The following is a 26,665-nucleotide window of genomic DNA, read 5'->3' on the forward strand; positions in this document are numbered from 1 at the left end:
TAAGATATGTTTAATCAGAATAGTTGAGGTTTAGAAACTGCTTTCTTCCGAGTAAGGCGAAAAATAATTAGATTTCGGTATTTAATTAAATTAAATTGAGTCCAACATAAAAATGGACACAAACATGTAAATGATATCTTTTTGGTTTAATAAAGCTGTGGAGGTAAATATTAAAGTTTCAGGTCACTTTTTCCGGGTACGAAATAGAACACCCTGGCCACCAGGGGGAGTTTCGTGCTGACCTTGTGATGTAAAACCAGTTTTTCTCTCTTCATAATTTACTGGAAACAGATCAAACTTCTGACTCCAGAGGATCTTATCTGCCAGCAGGAGCTCGTTGGTATTGTTTTTAATTTAATCAGGGCTTTATTGTGTTATATTTCACAAGAGTCAACAGGAGTAAAACAAAACAAACTTGCAACAGTTAAATCTAATCAAAATTAAAGTAAAAATCTGTCCAAGCTGCTCATACGTCCCAGGTTTTGTTACTTGTTACTTCTTGTGCTGTCATCAATCCAAATACATAGAAAACAGAAACAACGGCTGTCATAAACATTATGTCCAGTAAGATTCTGCAGTGGAAATGATAATACTTTTCATAATGCAGTTATATTTTTCATGGCAGTGAAAATATTGCTGCATATTATATTTGGACAGTGCTTTCATATTGAAAACATGAAAGCATGTTTTCGTGTTTGAGAACAAGAATATTGTTTTCACTGCCAAAACATTGAAAACAATATGGTTGGTAGAATCTTGAGTACTTTGTTATTATGGCCATATTATTTTTAATTTAATTTTATTGAAGATACAGGTGCAGTAAATAGGAATACAAATATGTGAGAAATAACATTTCAATATCTAAAAGTTGACTTCTCCTTCTTGCAGTTCCGTAGTACCCCGCTAGGGGGAGTGGTGGAGTCGGAATGCCCTCTGCCGACCGTGCGTAAGATCCGGCCTGGGGGAAAGGGATGAATGTTAATTTCAAAGATGGCGGCGGAGGGAGGAGGGAAGGAGATGAACGAAATTAAAACTCAGTTCACCACTCGGGAAGGCGTCTACAAACTCCTCACTCACTCCGAATACAGCCGTCCCAACAGGGTGCCTTTCAACTCGCAAGGTTCCAACCCCGTCAAGGTCTCCTTCGTGAACGTCAACGACCAGTCGGGTAACGGCGACAGGATCTGTTTCAATGTGGGCCGTGAGCTCTACTTCTACATCTACAAAGGCGTTAGAAAGGTACTGTACTGACTGGACTGGTGTCAACGGGGATTCCGGCTCTGTTTTCTCAGCTCTTGCTGAAGTTTAGGCTGATATTTGCGCTGTTGAAGAACTCTTCACAGGTGCTTGACTTTCAACTCAGTTAGCATGAGCTAATTAGCTTAGCCTAGGCTATTAGTTAGCCGGCTAACGACTTGCTAAGGCTGCATCTCCACCGAGTTCAGAGGCTAAACTTCTTCTTCAGACTACCTCTATGAGGTTGTGAATATTTTAGGGATACATGCGACTTTGTTCCAGGCAGAGAGACCTGGTACGTAAATAAATTTGGCTTCAGGTCCAGTTTGTGAAGAAGCTGTCAACAGTTATGCTGCCGAGTTGGTTTTGACTGACAGGTGTCGATAACTCCAGGTTTATTAATGTTTGATTGGAGTTTGGGGCGATAAAAGCGTCAGGGTGTTGATGCTAATAATATTAGTCATAATTGTATAATGAGGTTAATTAGTTAAAGACAGAACAACCTTGTGTGCAACACAGAAGACTAGAAAAAACACAAGAATGATCACAGTAACATTTATGATGGCTGGAAGCAACTGTTAAAATGCCAAAACAATACATTTAATCTAAAAGAGCAATAAAACGTATATTAACTAATCCTGATATTGTGTTTGTAAGATTCAATTAGGTTTTTCACAATACATCATCTCAAGGCACTTTACAAAAAATGCCTTCCCAGTTCAATCACACATACTTTCCAGTTGAACCCAGTTATCAAGCGCTGCATTTGGTTCAGTTCATCATGTAAATGAGTTCAGTTTTCATCAGACTACTTGGTAAAGCAATTCTCCAAACAGCAGCGCTCGGTAGTAAATGCAGAGCTACGTTTCAGGGACCTTCACAGATTCAATCAGGTGATTAAAGTATAAATAGCTTTGCAGACTTGCTGACAGTAACATATCTAATGAATATGTTGTTTCTTTACAACGTAATGCCAGTGAATACGAGATTGTGATTTTATGTTGAGCTTTTTGGCTTCGCACACGGGAGATTATAGTCAGTTCTTAGTTGTTTAAATAAATGTTGTGTTAGTGTTGCTGACTTATTAGCACTAAGCATGAAACACATGTATACAGCGTCTCGATGCTATGATATATGTAGTAATAAAACAATGCAAAACATTTATTTATGCTAAATGTTTCATCCACTGGTGGAAAAACAAAGTGAGGAAAACATCATCAATGTTGCATCGTTGTCTTTTCTGGTGCAACACTTCAAGGCTTCCTTTTGTGTTAGTGAAATATTAAATCATATTAATTGTAAATAATTATATCCTGCATTTATTTCTGTTTTCTGTCTCTTGTTGTTTTCCAGCTGCTTGGTGAGAGGCAGATCTCAGACCAGCTGACTTTTCTTTATAAAACTGATTTAAAACGTGATTACATTTGTTAAAAGAGCAGAGTCATCATTTCTGTTCTATCGGGTGTTAAATCATTAACAAATTAGGCAGTTGTTGCTGCGGTTATCTACAGTTACTTGTTCACAGCCTTCAGTGATCTTTGTAACGTCTCGTGTGCCGGCTGCCGGATTATTGGACCAAACTTGTTGCTTTTTTACAGTTTTTCTTATTGATCTTCTTCCCTGAGACATTCAGTCTGGATCTTAAGCATTAATCTTCATCCATTGTTGTTTTAGAGTGTAACCTTTACATGCAGCTGCTGTTATTATTCTCATTGCCTGGTCAGTTTATGTAATGGGTGTCATGTTCAGCAGTGGAAAAGTTTAAAGTTCATTGTAATTGTTTTTTAAGTATAAAATATGGAAAAATTAAACGCAGGATGGAAACTGTTGTTGTTTCCAGACGATTTACATTCTAAAAATATATTCATGTAAAATAAAACGGACTAAAAACAATTTAAAAAGGAAGAAACAAAGAAAACATGAATTGGTTTAATAAAAACCTTTTATTGGTTTAATAAAAACCAGCAGGGTACCAATTGCAGTTTTCTGACCGATAGCTGAACTTTAAGGTGACATTCACATGAACTCCAGTCCGTTTCTCTAAAATGTCTAGTTGTTTCCTGAGGTGTGAACGTTAATCGACCTCTGACCTCTGGTCCTCCAGACCTCAGTCTGGGTTCAGTTGAAGGAAACTCTGGTTCAGTTTGATATGCGAGTGTTAAGCGGACTGGAGACCTCTCCAGAAGCAGGAAGTGGACTACAGTGCAGGGCATTCTGGGTAAATATATCCAAAGCTAACATGTTAGCCTAGCGCTAGCAGCAGAAATGGCTCCTGGTCTTTAGCCTAAAGAGAAATCCTCCAGCCGCTAAAATCCTCCATCTTGTTTCCATCTGGTGAAGAAGGAAGTTGCTCTCAGTGTCTTCAGAGGTTTCTGTGTCGTTTCCTTCAGTGGTTCTTGGTGCAGCGCCCCCACAGGCCAGGAGGGGAACAGATCACTCAAAGGCTTTGGTTGGTTTGACATATTTATCTAAAAGGTTCAAAATGTTTAAAAAATATTTTCCTGATTTAAAAAAAAAACCTTTTTAATCAAGAAAGCTATGAAAGTATTTGTTTGGATGCTGTGTTGTGATGTAGTCTTTATTCCTGTCTGTAAACGCTTGATGAGTCTGAATAATGCACTGAATAATCCCTGGAGGTTTGCTTTAACTGAGCACTTAGTGTTGTAAATTAAACTGAAAGGATTCATCGATTATCTTCTACAAAAACAACAAGACAAAGCAGAACGGAGCTGCATGAGGAAGAGATGGACCTGTATCAAATAATCTATTCAGTTGTAATTAAAGGAAATATAACTGTTTTTTCCATAATCGAGATATTTTGGCTGCTTTTAATGAATCCATCATCACCCCAAATATTATTATTATTAGCATGCAGAGTGTGAGTGCTGCTGTATTCTGTATTGTTCAGGCCCAATAGAGAGACTTTTAAAAACACTTCTTCATTCATTTCTTGCACTTCTGTCTCTCTTCAGGCTGCCGACTTGAGCAAACCGATAGACAAGCGCATTTACAAAGGGACGCAGCCCACGTGCCATGACTTCAACCACCTCACGGCCACGGCGGAGAGCGTCTCCCTGCTGGTGGGCTTCTCTGCTGGACAGGTGCAGCTCATCGACCCCATCAAGAAGGAGACGAGCAAACTGTTCAACGAGGAGGTAGGCAGGCGACCAGACGGTTCCCACTGCAGCTGCCGGCATCTCCAGCTGGATAAACACGTTCAGCAGCACACTGGTCTTTACCGCTGCTAGATCGATTACTGAAACAATCGTCAACTGATCCAGTCATCGATTAATCGTTAACTGGAATCTTAAAATAGACAGTTTGCTTAGTATAAACAAAATCTTTGTAAATATATTGAATTAATCATATAATTTAAAACAAACTCAATAATTTCCATTTTTATGATTCATTGTTTTTCTCTTTCTCTCGTTGGATGATAAAAGTCTTCAGTCTGGTGTTTTGGTGTCAACCGGATCTATTTTTGAAGGACAGTTTTGTTTACAGAAACTTCACCATTTACTTTATTGGTTATTTTGGATATTTGAAATTTAAAGTTTATCGATCTATTAGAATGTGTTCTTTCATTTTTATACAATTCCATGAAAATGGTCTGAAAACAACATTATTGCTTATTGTGATAACGTCTGTGACACAGTCATCATGCATGTTGCTTCGTGTTCGCTCCGTTTCTCTAACCCTCTTCCTCTCCCTCCCTCGGTTCTGCGCTGCCAGAGGTTGATCGATAAATCCCGGGTGACGTGTGTGAAGTGGGTTCCGGGCTCAGAGAGCCTGTTCCTGGTGTCGCACGCCAGCGGCAGCATGTACCTGTACAACGTGGAGCACACCTGCGGCACGGCGGCGCCGCACTACCAGCTGCTGAAGCAGGGCGACAGCTACTCCGTCCACACCTGCAAGAGCAAATCCACGCGCAACCCGCTGCTGAAGTGGAGCGTCGGCGACGGCGCGCTCAACGAGTTCGCCTTCTCGCCTGATGGGAAGTTCCTGGCCTGCGTGAGCCAGGACGGCTTCCTGCGCGTCTTCAACTTCGACGCGGTGGAGCTGCACGGCACCATGAAGAGCTACTTCGGCGGCCTGCTGTGCGTGTGCTGGAGCCCCGACGGGAAGTACATCGTGGCGGGCGGCGAGGACGACCTGGTCACCGTCTGGTCCTTCCTGGACTGCCGCGTCATCGCCCGCGGACACGGTCACAAGTCGTGGGTGAGCGTGGTGGCGTTCGACCACTACACCACCAGCGTGGAGGAGAGCGACCCCATGGAGTTCAGCGGCAGCGACGAGGACTTCCAGGACCAGGTGGTCCAGTTCGGGCGGGACCGCGCCAACAGCACGCAGTCCCGCCTCTCCAAGCGCAACTCCACGGACAGCCGGCCCGTCAGCGTGACGTACCGCTTCGGCTCGGTGGGCCAGGACACGCAGCTGTGCCTGTGGGACCTCACCGAGGACATCCTGTTCCCCCACCTGCCCCTGTCTAGGACTCGCACGCACACCAACGTGATGAACGCCACCGGGCCGCCCGCCGGCGCCGCCATCATCTCCTCCAGCAACACTACGAACGGAAACAACGACAGTGCCAACACACCGGGCGTCACCACGCTGCCGCGCTCCAACAGCCTGCCGCACTCGGCCGGCACCGCCAACAGCACCGCCAAGACCTCCGGCACAGGCGGCGGCACCGGCGGCGGCATCATGGACAGCGCCATCGCCACCGGCGTCAGCAAGTTCGCCACGCTCTCCCTGCACGACCGCAAGGAGCGGCACCACGACAAGGACCACAAACGCAACCACAGCATGGGTCACATCAGCAGCAAGAGCAGCGACAAGCTCAACCTGCTGAGCAAGAGCAAAACGGACCCGGCCAAGACGCTGGGTACGCTGCTGTGCCCCCGCATGGAGGACGTGCCGCTCCTCGAGCCGCTCATCTGTAAGAAAATAGCACACGAGAGGCTGACTGTACTCATATTTTTAGAGGACTGTTTAGTGACTGCTTGTCAGGAGGGATTTATTTGCACATGGGCGAGGCCAGGCAAAGTGGTAAGTTCTTTCTAACAGGAAGTGTGGGGAGGTTGGAGTGCTGACTTCCTGTCTGTCCTTCTCAAACTGCTTCTGTTGGATTCTCTGGTTTTTAATAGCAACGTTTTTATTTGGCAGGCAGCCAGGTCGTCCGGTGAAACTTAAATGTGCAACTGCTTTCATAGGAAGTGTTTAAAACGTTTCAATGAAAACGTCACAAAAATCATTAAACGGGATGAAATTTGTCGAGTCGCCTGAAAATCCTCATGTTCAGAACGTGGCTCCTTTATTTTATTTTATTTGTTTTCAAAGTTTTCAATTCGAATCTATTCCAAAACATCTTTTCTGTTTCTACTGTTTCTACAAGAAAAAAAACAGAAGACCAACATTTTTCTTCACATTTTCATCTTTTTTTTACTCCCCTTCAGTTTGGACACAAAAATAAATGTATTTTTAAAGATTGGTGTAGAAATATTACACAGCAAGTGATCAGGTTGCTGCTCTTCTAAAAATGGCCACAGAAATGTGATGCATAGACATTTTTTTAAAATATGCAAACACCAAAATTAACTTCAGGTTTAAACTTCAAATTTACAGATTAGCTTTAATTTCAGGAAATGTTTAATTTATTTTTGCCCAATGTGTGCAGATTGGTGGATATTCGGTTAACGGAGGTGAAATGGAAATGATTTGATTAAACCGGAGAAAAAAATCCAAATTCAACCTAAAATCTAGTCAATTTTATACCAAAACAGCCAAAATTTTACCAAAATAACATTCACAAAGGTTCAGGGATCCAGAGGAAGACGAGTAAAGATTCCTCTGCTTTCGCCACGTTGTTGAGTGTTGGATAAAAACTCAGCTCAGAAATCAGAAAGTTTGGCAGGTTGGCTAAACGGAGGCCAATATTTATCAGAAATCTCACCGTCACTTAGAGCCGTTTGTATTTATTAACTGACAGCAGAGAAAACATAAATTAATATCCTGATCTGCATAAAGAATATTTAATCTCTGTTCTAAGGAGGAAAAATACATTTGACCTGGTTGGTTTGCTTTAAAGCAGCTGAAATGCCGCCAATAAAAACGTTYATTTTGATTCTGGAGTGAAGTAACTTCCAGAAAGCGTCCCGTTCCGACGGACTTCAAGCGATTTGGTTTTTTTTTTAGAAACATTCCCATGATGCTTCAGCTCATTTCAGCAGGAACGACGAGTTAAACCCCTGAAATGACAACCTGAACTGCGATAACTCTGATTACCAGTGCAGTTAACATATTTTTGGAATAATATCCAGACCTGTGAAGCATTGAGGGAGCGGACATAGAGTCAGGAAGTGCCTTGGTGATGAAAAACTCCCGTTATTCCCAGACGTTTGATGGAAAGTTGGGCTGTTTTGTTGCTTGATTTCTGACTTTCCCAATGCAAATCTCCTTGTTTTCCTTTTTCCAGGGTTTATTGTCATCCCAAAACCAAGCCAGCTCTCCCAGTGGAACAGTAGTATAGCCAGAATATTTCTGCTGCAACCCAGAGTCTGATGCTGCTCTCCACCTGCAAGCATTGCAAGTTTTCCTGTTTTCTTTTATTCCCGGTCCTGCTGTCTGTTCCTGGAGTTAGAGGAGCGCCGCGACCTCTTTGCCGTCGCGCCGCTTCTCTTTTCTACTCACTTTTAACACATTTTAGATTTTTTTTTATTAATATATTTGTTCAGAGTCAGATCTCAGACTGTTATCCCAAACGGTTTATTTCCTTCAGAACCACCGACTGAAATACACATTTTGGAACAACTTCATTAAAAACGGTTACGTCCATCTTTATCCTTCTGTCTCCTGTGACTAGAATCTCCCCATTAATGACTTTGCACTGATCTTCTTTAGTTTTTTATACTCTGATGGAGACACGGAGGGTTGGCTGCCTTGTTGCACTCGGCTGAAGGCGAAACGCTGCAATCAGTCTTTTTAAAGGAAAAATGGTTTGCACTTAAATTAGTTTATTAGAAGAAAATAATGGCTTTACATTGTTGGGTGTGCTAAGAACTTACAAATGGCTAATACAGTAGGTGAAGAAAATGCTAAAAAATATTAAAACCTTTATCTATTGAGCATTTATTTTAATATTATTTCAGATTCAAATCTGCTCTGTATCATAATGTGTATATTGTAATTAACTGATTTGATGGGGGCCTAAGCAAACTACCATTACTCCAGTGGAAGTTTTGTCATTGATAGTTATATTTCTAAAGCCTAAAGTATACATATTAATAATATTAAAATAATCTTGAATACATTGTGTTCTGGTTGTTTATTTCTCTGCACTGACAAGTTTAATCAGCAACAATGTGTTTTATACATTTTACACAACAGCAGCTTTATTTCATGTTGTAGTTGAATTGTCTTTATTTTCACATTATTAAAATGAAACTTTTTCACACTGATTGCTGATAAAATCTAAGTTTTATTCGGTTTATCTCATCACAGCGTCACTGTTTGCCTGTATGAGGCTCAGCAGATTAATGTCGGTATAAAACTCGCATTGCCTCGCAGAAGTTTTCAAACCCGTCAAACTTTCCACCTTTTGTTGCACAACAGCCGCAAACTGGAAAAGGAAAGCTTCACTCCTTTACTAATGCATTCAAAATACTTTATTGACCCCAAAAGGAAATGGAAAAAATGTAACTGAAGTCACCTAATTAATATTCTGTCATTTAATCATCAGTATAAATAATCCATAAAGTCTGAACAGTGCGGCATGCACATCTGTCTCCATTTTCCCTCCAGGAAATTGATTTTAGCTCCGCCCATTTTCCCATCCACTGCGATGTTTTCCTGTCTGCACATCCCTTCAGCATCATGCTGCCTCTACCATGTTTCACTGTTACACTGTGATGCATTCTTCCCACTTTGTTTTTCATCAAAATCCCAGGAAAACTCATGGAAGTTTGATGTAACATGACAAAATGTGTTGAAGTTTAAGGGTGTGAATACTTCCTGAAGGCACAGCAAGTAATTTTACTAAAACGGTTCATGTGGAAAAATGATCCGTATCGCTGCTTTCCTCATCGCGCCCCACTCCACACAGGAAGTCACATTTATTATCCAAACTCCCTCAAGTTTGGGGTTTTTGCTGCAAACCAGCCATGAATAAACTCGCCTGACACGAGTTTACACCTAAAATGTTCAGTGGGTAAAAAATGGAAATAATTTGAAATATTACTGAGATGTAAACATCTATCACCTGAAAATATGGACCATTAAACGTTTCATAAGACAATACAGGGGATTACATGGTAATATGTTCAGGTTCAGGCCCAAAAGCGCCACAATTACAAATGCAGATGTTTTTAAAATGATAAAATAATTACATACAGTTAAAGTTAATCTTGGTTGGTTAGGCTGCGTTCACACAGCAGCTGTTGGTCAATTCCGATTTTCTTTTTTCATGCTACAAATTAAATGCGACTTCTGCGTGAACGCATGCGCAAAAGAGCATTGACGTCACACAGCAGCGCATTGTTTACGGAAGTGATAATGGACGCCGCCCTCTATCGATCATTCTGAGAATGTTCAGCAATGGGAGCCGATAACACCGTCACAAGGTGAAAGTAAAGGGATTTAATTCGCAATCTGCTGCTTTGTGAACGTAGCGTGACGCCTACATACGTCATGTAATACTGAGATTTGATTGGTTGAACTCCACAGCAGATTCCCAGCAGACCAATCAGCTCCTCTCTAACACAGTCTTTGCTCGTTGACTATTAAATTACTTTTTTCACTATTAGCATGTAATTAATTTAAATATTAGAAAAATTAAACAATTTGTGTATTTTATGATCCGTAAAAGTGTAAAGTCAGACGAGGATCAACAGGAAAGTATTAAAATGATTATTTTATTCATTAAAGGGAGAAAATCTCTCCAACTCGGCACAATGTGAGAAAGTAATAAACCGTGAATCAACTGAGAGCAACCACATTTCATGATTCTATTGGAGTGGCCTAGTCAAAGTCTGCACTCTCTTGTGTCAAATTTAAAACAATGCAGCAAAGACTGGTTGACGTTCCTCGTCCGTCATGTAAAATACAAATTTTTATCATGAATAGCTGCTAGTTTTAAGGGGTTGATCACTTTTTCACACAGAACCAGGTATATTTACACTTAATGGGTGAAATAATCATTAAACACTGCTCCGGTTTTTTGTTATAAATAAAAAGCAAAAACAGAAGAAATCTGTAGCGGGAGGGAATTCTTTTCCCCAGCATCGTAATAACTGAATAATTTATTTGTTGAATTGCGGCACATTTTGGCCGTCCATCCCAGCAGTCGCTGAGAAGACGGCAGCTTGTGTAGCAGGTTCCTCCAGGTTTGGCTCCGTTTTGCGGGTCGGTCCGGTTCAAGCAGGCGGATTTTAATCTGAAACGGCTGGATTTTGGCTCTCAGGTTCCTCCTCCTTCCCGCTCCACAGGTGGCATGCAGAAGTTCTTCACGGTTATGCAAGGCATCTCGTCCTCGGGCTGTGGAGAGAAAAAGGTCACAGGATGTTTTTCTGCTTGCAGCTGCAGCAGCTTTCCTGATGTGAAAAGACTCAACTGGGGCCTGAACACACAGAGACGAACACGGTGAAAACACGAGCCTTAAACTACAGGATCCTCATGACAATGGTGTAGGAAGTATGCCGGGCCAATCGGTGGCGCTGTGACTGCCAGAGAACAACATCAAAACGCACAGCGGCAGGTTTCTGTACAACCAATCACTTTCTAAATGCCTGGAATTCTGTCAAAATCGGTAAAGAAAGAGTCACTATGTGGTGGAAAACAGAAATCCTGGTGCACCTTCGTGATCTAGAACGTTCAGCGGTGTGTTATCACCATTGTAGATCGAAAACCAGAATAATTTTCTGCCAGAACTTTGACCTTAATCTCAGAAATGTTCTAGAAAAAAATCAAGGATTTTTCTGAGTTTCAAAATTCAACAATTTCCACTTTTAAAACTCAGAAATTCCCACGTTTTTTCAAGAAAATGTCTGAGATGGATCTAAAAAATGTTGGGTTTCTTTTTACCACATTTTTGACTTTTCAAACTCAGCAGTGCTTTGGTTTCTTTTTTCTCCCTGTAATGGCCTTCATACACCATCATATAATTGGTACCACAAAACAATGAGATAAAATAAATAAATATTAGTCATCGTTTAAAAAAGACAAGCCAAATGGAAACATGAAACCAGCGTTCTGAAATGCATTCGGTTTAAAAACTGATTGTTTCTGGTCTCAAGACGCCCAATCCGTGCGGACGCTCAGCCTGAACGACAAAAAACCTTTACGGATTCACCGAAAGTCGTCTCTGTGTGGACGGGGCCTTCAGCACCTGTGGCTGGCACTTTTTTGGTGAGATGGGCGGCAGTGTCGGCTTGTGGTTGAGGGTAAAAGCAGGAACGGCAGAGAAAGGGAACGGAAACTGATGTCCGTGAGCGGTCATGTTGAGTCTGGGCAGCTGCACCAGGTGGGGGGCGTTCCTCCGGCTGTGGGGGTCCGCCGCTCGCTTCGGGTTGTGCTGAGGAGAGAAGCAGCTTTTCACTGATTGGTCCGTTTCTCGGGCCGACCTGCCGGGTTTGTTGAAGGCTTACGTTTACTAGAGGCGTCTGTCTGGGCTGTCTTCCTCTCAGCTGTTTGCCCAGTTTGGTCAGTCGCCAGCTGTGCGTCGACTTCACGGTGTTTCCCTTCCCGTCCACGTTCTCAGAAATCCTCTGAAGCGTCTCTGATTTCTTCTCTCCGATCCTGAAACACAAAACCAACAGTTTTCTTCTTAAAGGTGGCCTGTTGTGCTTCCTTGAACAGGTTAGATCTATGAACACCCAAACAGCACTAAATTATTCCTGGATGATGAGATTTCAGTCTGCATCGCTCTGCCTATTTTTGGCTGTTTTAAGGCATCTTGTCACTTTAAATCCAAATAAGCTGCAGCTGGCCACGCCCCCCTGCTCAACGCTTACACACCTGAAAATGGCTGAAACAGATGCTCAATTACACAGCCACCCATCTTTGAAAAGCATTAGCAGAGCCTCCTGCACAACCAAGTGGTAAAATCAGCTGGTTGCTAAGTAACGGGCTGGGCCTCTGCAGAATGTGGCAATTTTTAACAATAGTCAAAATAATCGGTAGATTAATTGATATCTAAAGTAATGGTTAGATTTGCACCTGATTTCCCTGAAGTAGGTGTGCTTCAGGGCGGTGTCTGCGGCGATGCGCTCGTCTGGGTCGTAGGCCAACATCTGGTAAAGCAGAGAGATGGCCGGCGCCGGGCAGCTGGGCAGCAGCCGCGAGATGCCCGTTCCTTTCTTTGGGGGGAAGTTGAATTGCATCGCTCTCGACCTAACAGCAGGAAAAAAGTGAGTTAGATCTACTGACTCTATGTCTATACGTGCTGCCCTCATCAGGTTTCGTCTGATTACAACCAGAAACCAGAGAATGATGAGCGTCATGGTGATGAAGCAGACCGGTCAGTTTAATGCAGGGTTAGGCTCGACATCAGCGCCGCAATATTTCTGATTAATTAGACATTTCTGTATAGATTTTTATAATCAAAGTTATGCCTTTAAATCCACATTAACATGAATTCAACTTGTAACGAATAAAAATAATATATTACAGACAGAAATTAACACATTCAGAGAGCAAATTTCTGTTAATAACACTAAACAGCAGTTCATGGCAATATTGGGGCATCACTTTTGTATTTATATTTGCACACAGAATAAAAGTGATATGCTGTGTATAATTTACAGTGGTGGGCAGACTTCCACTAATACACTAGATTCTCATTTAGTGCTTTAACATTTTGCAGACTTTGAAAACAATTAGCAAACTTAGCTTCCCCTAAATTAATTATAAACTCTAAAGCACTAATTTACTTTGCTGGTTTGTAAACTGTCAGCTGAATAAAGTTCAACATCTGTATTATTATAATTCTTCAAGTTAGATGTTCATATTCAGTTCCATTTCCTCTCCTTATGTTTTCTATTTACTTTTAAATACATTTTATTGAGCATGTGGCAAGAAAACAGCAAACAAATGAAGTACACAGAAAAATATGTAACATGCTGCTGACACATGGTGTGTGAACATGACTGGAATTAGCACTTTAGCATTAGCAGAGCTAATGTCTCTGATTAGCGCTCCAGGGTTAGCATGACTAGCTAACAAAGAATGTAAAGAATAAAGAATGTTTCATGCATTACAAAGTTTACTGGAAATCTGTGGTAGAACTGGACAAAAATGTCAGCCTCATTGTTTAGAGCAGGGGGGGGCAGTCCTGGTCCTGGAGGGCCGGAGTCCTGCAGCTCTTAGACGTCTCCCTGGTCCAACACTCTTGAATCCAACAGCTGAATCACCTCCTCAGTGCAGGCAGGTTCTCCAGAGTCCTGCTAACGACCTCATTATTTGACTCAGGTGTGTTGAAGTAGAGACACATCTAAAAGTTGCAGGAGGCCCTCCAGACCTGGAGTTGCCCACCCCTGGTTTAGAATGTGAAAAAAAGCGTAAAAAGTAAAAACGGTGTGAATACTTTTGTGCAGTCGGGCGTTTTGGACTCACTGTTTGAACTTCTGCAGCAGACTTTGATCTGGCGTCCCCAACACGTTGTGGATCTTGGCCACCTGGTCCAACTCGTTGGCTCCAGGGAAGAGAGGGCTCAGGCTGGAACACACACACTGGGTCACGCCCGTCCCGCCGGGGGACAGCGGGGTCAGGCGGACACGTCTCCTCACCTCAGGATCTCAAAGAAGACACAGCCGGCGCTCCAGACGTCCATCTTCTGGGTGTAGTAGCCGTCGGTCAGGAGGCACTCCGGCGCCCGGTACCAACGCGTGGAGATGTACTCGGTGTGCGGCGGCTTGGAGTACACACTGCGACACGAGCCGAAGTCGCCCAGCTTCAAAACGTTTTGCTGCACCTCACAAGGAAATCAGTGACAACATGTTTCCTGAAATTTGACTCTTTGGTTTTGACACACCTGTGTTGAAATGTTGGGGTCATTTAAGGAGTTTTACAGAAATGTGGATCTGGTCCAAAGGTTTCTGTGGGAGGAGGGACAGATTATGACCAGGTAACGTCTGTCTTAATGAAGTTCTCCAGATCCCACAGACTGTGAACACATCTCCTCAAGAGAGCCCAGTCAGATTTAGCTCTAGACTTTGACTAGGCCGTTCCCAAACTATTCCCTTTTGTTGGTTTAGACATAGCTTAGACTTGTGAGATGGAGAAAAATAAAATTCCTCCTCATCTTCAGCTATGTGTGGATGGATGGATGGATGTTTTATTTACGTTTCATGACAGTTAAATTGTCTTTAATCTGAAATGTGCTATACAAATAAAATTGATTGATTGATTTAATTTGTTTTAAATGGTTTTACTCCATAAAGCTGTTGGGTTTCTGAACCTTTCTGTAAACTTCAGTGATTTTACCTTGATGAGGATATTTTCAGGTTTTACATCTCGATGAAAGATCCCACACCTGTTAAAAAAACAAGAACAAAACCTCAGGTATAAATTCAGATTATTTTTAATCTAATCAGACTTTGATTATTTTTAATCTAATCAGCTGTGCTGCACCTGTGCATGTGCTCCAGGGACCTGCACAGCTGGTACATGTAGCTCTTCACTGTCTGGTCAGGCAGAGGCGTCCTCCTTCCTGCAGAGCCACAAACCTCCTCTGAGCACATCCAGCTCCAGTGAGGACACACAGTGTTTTCCTGAGCCGTCCTACCTTGTATGAGCTCATAGATGTTCATCTCCATCAGTTCGCATATCAGAGACACTGTTCCTGTTCCTTTGTCACTGAAACATTGGGTTAAATTAATACGACCCACATGGCAGGTGAATATGTGGCTGTGAGGAAGACTCACTATATCAGCTCATGCAGCTGGATGATGTTGGCGTGAGGGCTGAGCCGCTTCATGGCCTGGACTTCCCGCAGGTTGTTGGCCTTTTCCAGACTTCAAATCAAATGATGTTAGTATTGGTGAAGCAGATAACTGAATATTTCAATTATACTGAACACATAATTTCACATGAGGATACAACAACCTACATTGGCACAGATATTTTGTTTGCTTGTTTAAAAAAAAATTCAATATGGCGTCCATTTTTCAAGATGGTCGTCAAGGAAAATGTATTCTTGCACTTGACTATATTTATCATGGAGTAATATTTTTGGTGTCAAATCATAATTGTTGCCATCAAGATATTTTTTTAACAATATATATTTTTTTTATTTTCTAGATCTCCACCATGGTTGTAATCTTTTTTTTTTTTTTTTTACTAAAATGACCAATTAGATGAATTTGTTTGGTGTCAAATCACAGTCTACATATTTTGAACCATAGAAATCCTACATACTTCCTTGATGTAGTATTTCCTTTTCCTGGTGGGCATTTTTAGTAGATGTCCACCGTTGATGTAATGGAGAATATGTGTTTACACAGCTAACCAGTAGGTTAGATTCACTAACCACCAGCTTGCTGAGCAAGAATCTTGGCTCTGCTAATGCTAACCTGCTAGCTGCCAGATGAATACAAAATAAGCGACAGGTATCGCTAAGCACATAAAAAAAATAGTGAAAGCCGATGCCAAAAAGCTAAATTATTATTATTAAAAATGAGTGGAAGCTAACACAAAACTGCTACCTGCATAAAAACCTAGCAGAAGCTAATGCTAAACATATTTTAAAAGAATAGCAGAAGATAACGGTGACCATTAAGATGACTGCCACAAAGTTTGTCATAAACTATCATCTTTGCTATATGTTACTTTAAAAACACTTAATATCACCATTTGCTCATTTTATGTTATTATTTTTATGTATGCTTTGTGCTTCCTTCAATAAATAAAGTATTTTTTAAATTGGATTGGATTAAAGTTTTATGAATAARTTCACCACAGTTGAAAACATAAGATCTGACATAAAGCTAATCAAAGTCATGAAAATGCACAACATTTTATGACGATATAAGTGGTTTAAAGGCTTGGAATCGGCGGCCATCTTGAAAAATGGCTGCCATCCCGAAATTCAGGAGGCTAATGAGAAAGATGAAACACATGCGACCTAAGGGGTGAACATACAAACGTTTATGCTAATGTCCACACACTATAAGATATTTGCAGTAATATTCTGCACTATATTAAATTATATAAAACATTCTTCAACTAATGTACAACTTCAAAGTCAAAGTAAAAATAAAAAAATCCACATTAATCAGAATTTAAAGTGAAGAACACACCTGTTAATTGTCTGCTTCATGGTTTTACACGCATAAAACTTCCCATCTTTAAGGTTCTGAGCTTTCAGCACCTCAGAAAAGGTGCCCTCTCCAATTTTCTTGATTATTTTATAACCTGCAGTCATGGTAATAATAAATAATCATGTTAATACATAACAGTACAAACGCATCATATAGACAGACTCAAATGCATACAGTCACCTTCTGTCATTGTTATGAAACAACACAAGTTCAGTTGATGTTATTTGGTAAAAAGCCCTCTTCCTGAGCAAGCATGTGGCGACAGTGGAAAGAAACAACGTCCCATAGCAGGAAGTGAGTTGAAAGGGTTTAGAAAGCAGACACAATCAATGTGTAATCCATCAATCGATTGACAAGTTTTCAGCTCATCGGCTCTGATCAGCAGGTCAAATCCTGAAAAACCTCAATTTAATCGTCCTGTTCATTAAATTAATTAAAAACGATTTAGCTTTTTTTTCTTTTTTTAGATTTTGGTGAGAAAGATATTGTACCTGTGGTCAATTTAGTGTTGGTTCTCCAAAGTACTGACAGCAGAGGTGCCAAAAATTTACCACAGGTTATTTAATTTGTCACATTTTGGTACTGAGTCATTCATTCACTACATCTATGACTAGATTTTGCGAAATGTGTTTATTTTGAGGATTTTTACACATTTTTACCAGGTAAAACAATACATCTGTCCATCTACATCAAATAATTCTTTAAATCCCTGAATTTATGACAAATTTGTTCTGAATGACATGCTCATTTGGTCACTTTGAGGCAGATTTGTAAGTTGAAATCTAAATTATTCGTACTGTATTTTATTTATTTTGTTGTTGTTGTTATTTTTAAAGCGACCTTTCCCACCCAGCTTTATTGCCCCAGTGGAAGGAGGGCGAACACTCACCAAAAAGTCATATTCAACTTTGAATAAAAACAAAATAAAAACTAATTTTTGTCGCTTTATCTATGTATTTCTCTTTATCTGCTTCCAATACAGAAACGTGCATTATTTGAAGTAAAAACGAGAAACTTCAAGCAGTTAAATTATGAAAAATAAACCGGTCAGCCTTTTTTTTTTTTTTTTTTTTTTTTTTTGTACTTACAGTGCATTCCTTTGATTGTGTCCTTGCGCATTTTAGTCGGATATCAATAGCCAGCGTATCTAGACAGAACATGTCATAAAAACTCTAAAAAAGACGCGGAAATTGTCTGATTGGAGCTAGCTTAGCCCCGCTGCTGCGCCCTGTTAGCTGACCGTTGCCTTGGTAACGGAGCACGCCTTCGCCCTCCGCGCTGACCTGAAGAGGAGACGGGAACTCTGACAGGAGGTCTAACCGCCGCGGCAGCCCGGACCCTCGGCTGGAGATATTACACTTTAAAGGCACAATAACCCCCCCTCCTGCGGGATAAGCTTTGTTAATCACTGCAGGCCCAGATATTAGACCGAACCGAACCTTTATTCGCGGTCTTACCTTTTCTCCAGAGGTGGCTCGTGACCAGCGCCTCTGACGTTTTCTCATTGGGCCGCAGGTTGTTCAGGGTTTCCACGCCGTAGTTCCGCACACTGTTAATCCAGTCCGTGTCAGGGGTTGTCCTGCACGCATTTCTCAGGCTTGCCCTGTTCTTCACGTCAATGAGCCAGTTGGAGTAGTGCATCATTGGTGCACACAGACAGGTGAAGAGCAGAACATGAGCCCGCTGGTTTATCGGAAGGAAGCTGCTCATTCACCGGATGAATAAAAGCAGCATTACGCTCCCAGACGCCCGGTCATGTCAGGTACAAAGCTTTCTATTCACCGATGCTGACTGATGCGAGTAAAAGGCGTGGACCATTTCATTTTTGCACCCAATAGGCTTCCGTAAAGTTCTCTTTAAGGGTTGGAAGGCGTAAGCGCGTTTGCCATGTTGTGAGTGGCAGGTTCTCCTTGGAAACACCAGAGTTGGGTTTTCAGTATAAAATAAACACACATTTTTGATTCCTATTTAAATAAAATATAAATGTCGATTTTAGAATTAATATTGTAATAACTTAGATTAAATTAAACATCATAAACTGTTTAGATTAAAGCAGGGATTTAAACTCATTTTCATTTCGAGTCGCATCAGGATCATGAATGTCCTYAAAGGGCCAGTTGGTAACACTTTGTTAACCAGTTGTTAAAACATTATAGTTTCTCTATGATTGATTAGTATTTCTTAAAATGTAACAAGTTTTATCTTTTCACGTTGCTGTAATTTGGTCCTATATAAATGAAAACAGATTTGACTGATAAAATGATATTTAAGCACACAACTGTTATCATAAAGTTTAATTCAATTAAACTTCACACTTGTGAGTTAGTCACACTTGTGACTAACTCACAAGTGTGAGTTAGTCACAAGTGTCTAACTCACAAGGTCTTGAGTTAGACACTTGTGACTTCAGTCTGAAACCCTTTCTTTATTATTATTATTATTATTATTATTATTATTATTATTATTATTATTATTATTATTATTATTATTATTATTATTATAGAACCAGCATAACACTTGCTCTATGTTTTTGGACGTTTCCGCAAATATACCCTCACAATATGGCGTCGACGTTGACGCACTGTGCGGTCGCTCGCACCTGTGTGTTTGCGCATGTGCAGAAATCCCTGCATGATTTTCTTGTTGCTGCTTCGGATATGTAACGTTCTCAATCATTACGTTACAAACAAAACTTCAACGTGGATCTAACTCACCATGAAAACCAGGTTTACCACCGTGGACATCCGGGCAGTTATTGCCGAGATCAATGCCAAGTAGGTGACGGTTGTTAGCCGGAGCTAATGCTAACATGGCCATCTGCTAACAAGGCTAATGTTGATTTGTTTACACATGTTGAGCACTCATTCATTTATTTATCGCCTTTCTTTTCCAGCTACATCGGCATGAGAGTGAATAACGTTTATGACATCGACAATAAGACATATCTGATCCGTCTCCAAAAGTAAGGAAAGCTAGAAAACTCAAGTTTTATGAGCCTTTGCTATAAAGAATATGACACTATTACAGGGATGTCTGCTTTGCTAGAATTATTACTTGATATGTTAAGGGTTTCTGCTAGATAGTTTATCGTGACTACATTATTACAAATAAAAAGCAACATTTTGTTTCTAATGCTATTTATAAGGGCAGATATTTAACTAAGAATTATCTGATTTTCTCTCATTTCTTTCTCAAGACCAGAACATGTAAAAGCTTCTTAATCCAAGAGGATTGATGAATTACAGCACACATTTCAAACCTTTAATTAATTTTAAATAAGCGCAAAAAGTACATTTTAGCACATTATGTAGAACACATGTATCAAAGTTAAGGCCTAGGGGCCAAATCCTGCCCGTCTTATGTTTTTATGTGGCCACATTAATAAAACTTTCACAATACCAGTTGTGTCTAAATATTATTTTATCAATCAATCAAAGCATTTTTTTGTCTGAAATGAAAACAATGTGAAAAGATATTAAATATTTAGTTTCAAGTAGTTGTGATTAATTGCAGAGACAACTATTTATTAATATCTTAACAGTTTAAGGGGACGTTTTATCACTATGTTCTGCCACAGCCAGCCATTTGAGCTACAGCGATAATAACTGTAACAGTGCAACAGGTTGGAGTTTTGTTTAATGTCCGGCATTAAGCCGCCATGTTGAGCAGGGTTGACCCCATGCTGTGCTGCTGTTTCAGGCCCGACAGCAAAGCCGTTCTGCTGATAGAGTCCGGGACCCGCTTTCACTCTACGGACTTCGAATGGCCCAAGAACATGATGCCTTCAGGCTTCGCTATGAAAGTAAGAACCTCCACAACCATTTCATGGTTATTAATACCCCTTAAAGTTACGATCACAAACATCAGTGTTTTTATTAACATAAAGTAAAGCATATTTATGCATTTCAAACATGATTTATGGTTTATACGTTTATAATTCACCCATCTTTAACTTTAATAAGTATTTTAGGTAAAAATTGCACAAAATATAAAGAATTAAATTAGCCATTTGTACTTTCAGGGCAGCCAAATAATATTAGCTTAGAGCTACAAATGTTTTTGAAAAGACAACTTATAATTTTAGATAAATATCTAGTATAGGAAATTTATCAGATTTTTCAAAAATCCAAAATTTTTTCTATTTTTAGGATTTAAAACAAACATAAAATTTAGCAAAGAGGATAGATTTATTTTTTCTTCTATGGGATAAAAAATATGTCAAAAATTAAAATTCACTTGCATTCCAACCGGCTGTACAGTGGCGCAGTTGGTAGAGCTGTTGCCTTGCAGCAAGAAGGTTCTGGGTTCGATTCCCGGTCTTTCTGCATGGAGTCTCCATGTTCTCCCTGTGCATGGTGGGTTTTCTCCAGGTACTCTGGTTTCCTCCCACAGTCCAAAAACATGACTGTCAGGTTAATTGGCCTCTCCAAATTGCCCCTAGGTGTGAGTGTGTGTGTGCATGGTTGTGTGTCTCTGTGTTGCCCTGCGACAGACTGGTGACCTGTCCAGGTGACCCCTCCTCTCACCCGGAACGTTAGCTGGAGAGGCAGCAGCTCCAACCTAATGACAAGAAAAACAGATCTTAAAGTATATTATTAGTGTGTGACTGTACTATAATTCTTTGTGGGAATTCAGTGCAAACATTTCAGGAATAAACTAAAAATTGCTAAATAAAAAAAAATACATGATGTGTTTATTATTATATCCCAATTTATAGTATTAGATGTTTTTTATTTTTTAGCCAAAGACGCATAAAGCTGTTAGAAACACCTGCAGCTGTTGACTCAGGGTTGAAATTATTTCCTTCTCATTATTAATCATTCATTCATGTTCAGTAAAATCGACTGTAACATTCGAACATTAACTCAATGCAGCTGCGTTTGTGTTTTTATTTTTCCGTCTTTGAGTGAATTTGGATATTTAAAGTCATAATTTCCCACATTTGATCGTTTTTTCCTTCACTGAGTTGAATCTGAAAATAGAAGCAGCTGTTTTTGCTCCGTAGTGCCGGAAGCATCTGAAAGGCCGGCGGCTGATTCAGGTCAAGCAGCTGGGAATCGACAGGATCGTCGACATCCAGTTCGGTTCCGACGAAGCCGCCTACCACCTGATCGTCGAACTCTACGACAGGGTCAGAACAGTTTCAGAACCACTACAGGTGTGGTGCTGGTACCGAACACGCTGACCCGGCTGTTTGTCCACCAGGGTAACATCATCCTGGCGGATCACGAGTACACCATCCTGAACCTGCTGAGGTTTCGCACCGCCGAGGCCGAAGACGTGAAGATAGCGGTGAGGGAGCGGTACCCGGTGGAGAGCGCCCGGCCGCCAGAACCGCTCATCACTCTGGACAGGTAGCGCCAGTCATAAACATCCCATAATCCACTGAGCCGTAACCAATGGAAACGCGTCTAAATGTTCCGCAGGCTGTCAGAAATCCTGAGCAAAGCTCCACATGGAGAGCAGGTGAAGAAAGTCCTGAACCCTCATCTGCGTGAGTATTTTCCACTTCATCATGTCTAGAGACTCAATCAGTAATAATTTATGGAAACTTTCAGTTGGAACCAGATATTTACATACTCTGGATTAAAACACAAACAGTTGTTCTCATTTTCCAATAATCTGAACTGGGACTGAAAGTTATGGTAGCTAATTTTCCTGGATGATAAATTGTCCCATAAATTATAAGGTTGTTATGAGACTTTTTTGAAGTAATGTAACAATAATGATGTAATAATCGCAGCACACATTTGAAATTAAAGGTTAATAATCTTTAATTTAAAGGTTAATAAACTTTAGTTTCAATCACCAGGCTGAAGAATTTTGTTTTCCAGGTTTGGTTAAAAAAAGAGAGAAAAACAAACTATTATGTGAATGAAAATAATCAAACTTGTTTAATTTTTAATGTGATTAATTGATTTATTACTTATTAATTAATTTAGAAAACAATCAATCAATCGTTAACTGGAGAATACAAAATAAAAATGTTGTAAAAGAGCAACAAACTCAAACTGTAGAAAAAGTACATGGATTTAGCATCTTTTAAAGTATTTTTAATATTGTACAAGAAAAGGCTTAAAAATCTGCAGACGTGGCAATTTTAAAATCCAATTAATCAAAAAAAATAAAATAAATGACTAAAATAATCATGATCTGCAGCCTCAGACTAAACTTCCAGTTTTAGGTCAGTCATGATTATTTGCTAAATGTTCCAATAGAGAGAAACAAATATTGTTTTATTATGACATTACGTTACAGATTCTCCTGATTGAGGCTGAGCTTCGATGCTAATCTGAATTCATGACTTTATTCTCCCATCCTGAAGGAAAAAGAGTTTTATTCAGCTGTAAATCTGTTGATTATTTAACAGAATGAGTCATTTTCCCTCCAGCCTACGGAGCCATTCTGATTGAACACAGTCTGATGGAAGCCGGCCTGCCAGGCTCCTTAAAAGTCGACAGTCAGGTCGACGTCGCTGAAGGTACGCCGGGGCCAGCAGGAACTTTCCGTCTGCTTTTTTCCTTCCATCAAATTTTCCTTCCATCACATCAGTGAACAAGCTGCGTTTTATTTCATTTGTTTCTCAGTTGCTCCTAAAATCCTGGAGGCTCTGCAGCTCGCTGAGACGTACATGGACAAAACGGAGAAATTCAGCGGAAAAGTGAGTAAAATATGACGTCCTGCTGAGATTCTGTCTGTTTTTAGCATAATCAACAGATTTTTGCTAAAATATTTTAATTCTGCCTGAAATACGTTTTTAGTTTATGTTTGGATTCAAGTTAGTGTAAATTTAAAGACATAACTTTGAATTTTTAAAAAATAAACACAAATATCTAATTAATCAGAAATCTTCTGACCCTCCTGCAGAACTGCTGCGACCCTCCTGTGGGTTGCGACCCCCATGTTGAAGACATTAGATTTAAAGCATTTTATTGTAGCTCACATTTTGATTTGTTAAATAAAACGTACGTCCTGCTTTGTGTGGGTCTGTTTCACATTTAACCTCATGAAATGTGAAAAGTTTCGGTGTTTTCTAAAACTTTGTTCTTCTTAGTTTCACATTTTCCATTCATACAGTTTTTCTGCTGTAATCAGGGTTTCATCATTCAGAAGAGAGAGAAGAAACCCAGCTTGGCTCCTGGGAAACCCGGTGAAGATCTGCTGACGTGCGTTTCCTCCCTGCTGGTCGGTTTCCTTCAGTTCAGCTCCAGTAACGTTTTCCTCTCTCAGGTACGACGAGTTCCACCCGTTCCTCTTCGCCCAGCACACCAACAGCCCCCACCTGGAGTTTGAGACGTTCGACAAGGCCGGTATCACCTGATCGATAGCTTCCTGCCGTGACGAGAGAACGCTGACAGAAGTCGTTTGTCTGCAGGCGGTGGACGAGTTTTTTTCCAAGATGGAGAGCCAGAAGATCGACATGAAGGCCCTGCAGCAGGAGAAGCAGGCTCTGAAGAAGCTGGAGAACGTGAAGAAGGACCATGAGCAGCGGCTGGAGGCGCTGCACCAAGCGCAGGTAAAACCGGCTCCTCTCGGGCCAGGGGTGTACAAACTTTATGCTACAGGAGCCACAGCTGTAGAGCTAAGAGAAGTCAACAATTCTAAAAACCAACTAAAAGCTGAATATTTTAATGATTTAATGAATATTTTAATGTCCTGATTTCTGTATAAAAAGCATTTAAATGTCAGTTTGGATGATTTTTATGTCAGGGGTGTACAAACTTTTCCCCAAAGAGCATTAAGCTGTGGCCAGGAGCCAAAGACAAATCTGTGAAATGTTTATTCATTGTTCTTTTTTCACTAATTATTACATTCATTTAGCATAACTTCTGCCTCAAAATGTTATTATTAAATATTATGTTTAATAATAACCAGATAATAAAAATATATAATATTTTATATGAATCACATCAGATTTTATTTTATTCCCACAGTTTTCGTGGTTTTTATGGTTTTTTGGTCTTTTTCTTGTCAGAAACTTTTAAATTTTTTGCTTTGATAAATTTAGTTATCAATCAGAAAACATTGAAATAAATCATTTTAACTTATATTTTATTTAAAAAAAAGACTGAGTAACAGAAAAGAAAAATTATGAAGACTGTAAGAATTTAAGATTTTTTGTTTTTAATTTTTGCGTTTTATTTTTCTCATGTTTCCTCCAACCTTTTGAGGCCCCACAGCGCCCTCTGGAGGCCCCACTTAGAAAAACACTTATTTTAAACAAATCTGTTTAAATCAAAACTCTTATTAGAGTTATGGATGTTTGTGGTAGCATGTACTCTTAGATTAAAATGAAAGCAGAAAATGGGACGAATTCTACTCTACAAATCCAAAAAGGGCCACATGGAATCATTCCGAGGGCCTCAAACGGCCCCCGGGCCTCACTTTGGACACCCCTGTTTTAGTCTATATTGTGTGGCGGATGGATTCAGCCGAATGTGTGTGACAGGAAGTGGACAGAGTGAAGGGCGAGCTGGTGGAGATGAACCTGGCGGTGGTGGAGCGGGCGCTGCAGGTGGTGCGCAGCGCGCTGGCCAATCAGGTGGACTGGACGGAAATCGGCGCCATCGTGAAGGAAGCGCAGGCGTCCGGCGACCCGGTGGCCTGCGCCATCAAGGAGCTGAAGCTGCAAACCAACCACATCACCATGCTGCTGAAGTACGCTGCTGCTGATCTGCAGACCAACGGCCGCTTCACAGGATCGCACTCACCTCCGCCGTCATCTCCACAGAAATCCCTACGTTTCTGATGAAGAGCAGGAGAAAGAGGAGGAGAAGATCAGAGTGGAGGAGAAAGGAAAGAAAAACAAGAATAAAGGGCAGAACAGGAAGCTGCAGAGGAACAAGCCGATGCTGGTGGATGTGGATCTGGGCCTGTCTGCGTACGCCAACGCCAAGAGGTTCATCTGCAGCAAACGGCTCCGAAAATTCAGGATTTATGATTAAAATCCTTAAAATCCTTAAAATCCTTCAGCTGGATGAAGTTTTATTGTTTCTTTCAGATACTACGACCACAAACGCAGCGCTGAGAAAAAGGAGCAGAAAACCATCGAAGCTGCAGGCAAGGTGGGGAAGCTGCTAATAAAACTATAACCTGTAATCGTATTTACTTTGACCTTCGACCCTTTTAAATTGTTCAGGCCATGAAATCTGCAGAGAAGAAAACGCAGCAAACCCTGAAGGAAGTCCAGACGGTCACCACCATCCAGAAAGCCCGAAAGGTCTACTGGTGGGTCGGCGAGTTCTGGAAACGTTTCACATGACCGGCGACACGGAGCGCAGCAGGAAAACCATAAATACGCCTTAAAGGCTATAAAAACAGAGAAGAGACGTTTGCATTTATTTATAAGTATTAAAAACAGGCTAGAAATGATTGTTATTGTTCTGAACCTGGCTCGCAGTAATACGAGAGAAAAATCTGATTAATATGAGAATCAATCAGTAGAATATATCAATAACATAAAAATATGAGATATTGTACAATAGTCATGATACTGGGAAAGTCATTACTAGAGTAAAGTCGTATTATTACGAATAGTTATACGACAATAAAGTTGTAATAATATAAAAATAATGTCAAAATATTACCAGAATTAAATCTTAATATATGAGTGAAGTAATAATAGAATACTAAAGTATGAATAAAGTTATTAACAGCATAAGATAGTAAAAATATGAGGTTAACGTCATAATATTTGAATAAAGTCGTAATAATAAAAGGTGCGTTTCTTTCCTTCCCCTTCAGTTTCGCTCCTCGTTGCGTTGCTCGATCACATTAGATCCCAGAAAAGCCCTGAAGGCTTCTGGGTGTGAAACGTTGAAACCTGAATATTCTGGAGAAACTCGATCAACCGGCAGTTTCCTCCGTTCCTCAGGTTTGAGAAGTTCCTGTGGTTCATCAGCTCTGAGAACTACCTGGTGATCGCAGGGAGGGACCAGCAGCAGAACGAGATGATCGTCAAGCGCTACCTTCGCTCAGGTGAGGCCGCCTGCTTGACCTCTGACCTGCACCTCTGACCTCTGACCTGAAGCTCTGACCTGTTGCTCTGACCTCTGACCTGTAGCTCTGACCTGTAGCTCTGACCTCTGACTTGTAGCTCTGACCTCTGACCTGTAGCT

General features: G+C 40.7%; 3 protein-coding genes across 8 annotated transcripts in view; 2 read left to right on the forward strand and 1 right to left on the reverse strand.

Annotated features, from left to right (window-relative positions):
* Nucleotides 1-947: 947 nt before the first annotated feature.
* wdr20a (WD repeat domain 20a) lies at nucleotides 948-8,543 on the forward strand. 3 transcript variants are annotated; one of them, XM_008401900.2, is made up of 4 exons: nucleotides 948-1,239; nucleotides 4,209-4,391; nucleotides 4,969-6,285; nucleotides 7,712-8,543. In XM_008401900.2, exons 1-4 carry the CDS (start codon nucleotides 976-978, stop codon nucleotides 7,763-7,765), a joined length of 1,818 nt encoding a protein of 605 aa, XP_008400122.1. In that variant the 5' UTR covers nucleotides 948-975; the 3' UTR covers nucleotides 7,766-8,543. The 3 variants fall into 3 exon arrangements, with proteins under 3 accessions (XP_008400122.1, XP_008400123.1, XP_008400121.1); XM_008401901.2 differs by having other exon boundaries at nucleotides 4,969-6,175; XM_008401899.1 differs by having other exon boundaries at nucleotides 7,432-7,806.
* Nucleotides 8,544-10,129: 1,586 nt separating this feature from the next.
* On the reverse strand, nucleotides 10,130-18,309 carry mok (MOK protein kinase). Of its 4 annotated transcripts, none has more exons than XM_008401905.2 (12): nucleotides 18,005-18,309; nucleotides 16,527-16,641; nucleotides 15,153-15,242; nucleotides 15,014-15,084; nucleotides 14,860-14,938; nucleotides 14,713-14,761; nucleotides 14,016-14,194; nucleotides 13,843-13,944; nucleotides 12,448-12,621; nucleotides 11,877-12,027; nucleotides 11,618-11,803; nucleotides 10,130-10,767 (listed from the first exon to the last, which is right to left on the reverse strand). In XM_008401905.2, exons 1-12 carry the CDS (start codon nucleotides 18,255-18,257, stop codon nucleotides 10,690-10,692), a joined length of 1,527 nt encoding a protein of 508 aa, XP_008400127.2. In that variant the 5' UTR covers nucleotides 18,258-18,309; the 3' UTR covers nucleotides 10,130-10,689. The 4 variants fall into 4 exon arrangements, with proteins under 4 accessions (XP_008400127.2, XP_008400126.2, XP_008400128.2 ...); XM_008401904.2 differs by having other exon boundaries at nucleotides 14,016-14,200; XM_008401906.2 differs by lacking the exon at nucleotides 18,005-18,309 and adding an exon at nucleotides 17,636-17,990 and having other exon boundaries at nucleotides 14,016-14,200.
* Nucleotides 18,310-19,139: 830 nt separating this feature from the next.
* The window catches only part of nemf (nuclear export mediator factor), a 15,396-nt gene continuing 7,870 nt past the window's right edge, over nucleotides 19,140-26,665 (forward strand). Inside the window, 16 exon segments of the mRNA XM_008401902.2 lie at nucleotides 19,140-19,321; nucleotides 19,441-19,509; nucleotides 20,247-20,349; nucleotides 21,553-21,678; nucleotides 21,753-21,901; nucleotides 21,974-22,041; nucleotides 22,939-23,028; nucleotides 23,135-23,208; nucleotides 23,643-23,713; nucleotides 23,778-23,853; nucleotides 23,923-24,063; nucleotides 24,997-25,205; nucleotides 25,279-25,446; nucleotides 25,549-25,612; nucleotides 25,687-25,775; nucleotides 26,422-26,595. Coding sequence (XP_008400124.1) covers nucleotides 19,263-19,321; nucleotides 19,441-19,509; nucleotides 20,247-20,349; nucleotides 21,553-21,678; nucleotides 21,753-21,901; nucleotides 21,974-22,041; nucleotides 22,939-23,028; nucleotides 23,135-23,208; nucleotides 23,643-23,713; nucleotides 23,778-23,853; nucleotides 23,923-24,063; nucleotides 24,997-25,205; nucleotides 25,279-25,446; nucleotides 25,549-25,612; nucleotides 25,687-25,775; nucleotides 26,422-26,595 — 1,730 coding nt within the window. The 5' untranslated portion in view covers nucleotides 19,140-19,262.

Source organism: Poecilia reticulata, unplaced genomic scaffold, assembly GCF_000633615.1.
Source record: "Poecilia reticulata strain Guanapo unplaced genomic scaffold, Guppy_female_1.0+MT scaffold_145, whole genome shotgun sequence".
Classification (NCBI taxonomy): domain Eukaryota; kingdom Metazoa; phylum Chordata; class Actinopteri; order Cyprinodontiformes; family Poeciliidae; genus Poecilia; species Poecilia reticulata.

Coding starts and splice junctions, on each gene's coding strand:
- mok (XM_008401903.2), bottom strand. CDS start 18,257: ATGAGCAGCTTCCTTCCGATAAACCAGCGGGCTCATGTTCTGCTCTTC. Junction 16,642..18,004: donor GAGCCACCTCTGGAGAAAAG/GTAAGACCGCGA, acceptor CCATGACTGCAG/GTTATAAAATAATCAAGAAA. Junction 12,028..12,447: donor ACCTACTTCAGGGAAATCAG/GTGCAAATCTAA, acceptor TTTGTGTTTCAG/GATCGGAGAGAAGAAATCAG.
- wdr20a (XM_008401899.1), top strand. CDS start 976: ATGTTAATTTCAAAGATGGCGGCGGAGGGAGGAGGGAAGGAGATGAAC. Junction 1,240..4,208: donor TCTACAAAGGCGTTAGAAAG/GTACTGTACTGA, acceptor GTCTCTCTTCAG/GCTGCCGACTTGAGCAAACC. Junction 6,286..7,431: donor GGGCGAGGCCAGGCAAAGTG/GTAAGTTCTTTC, acceptor TTTTTTTTTTAG/AAACATTCCCATGATGCTTC.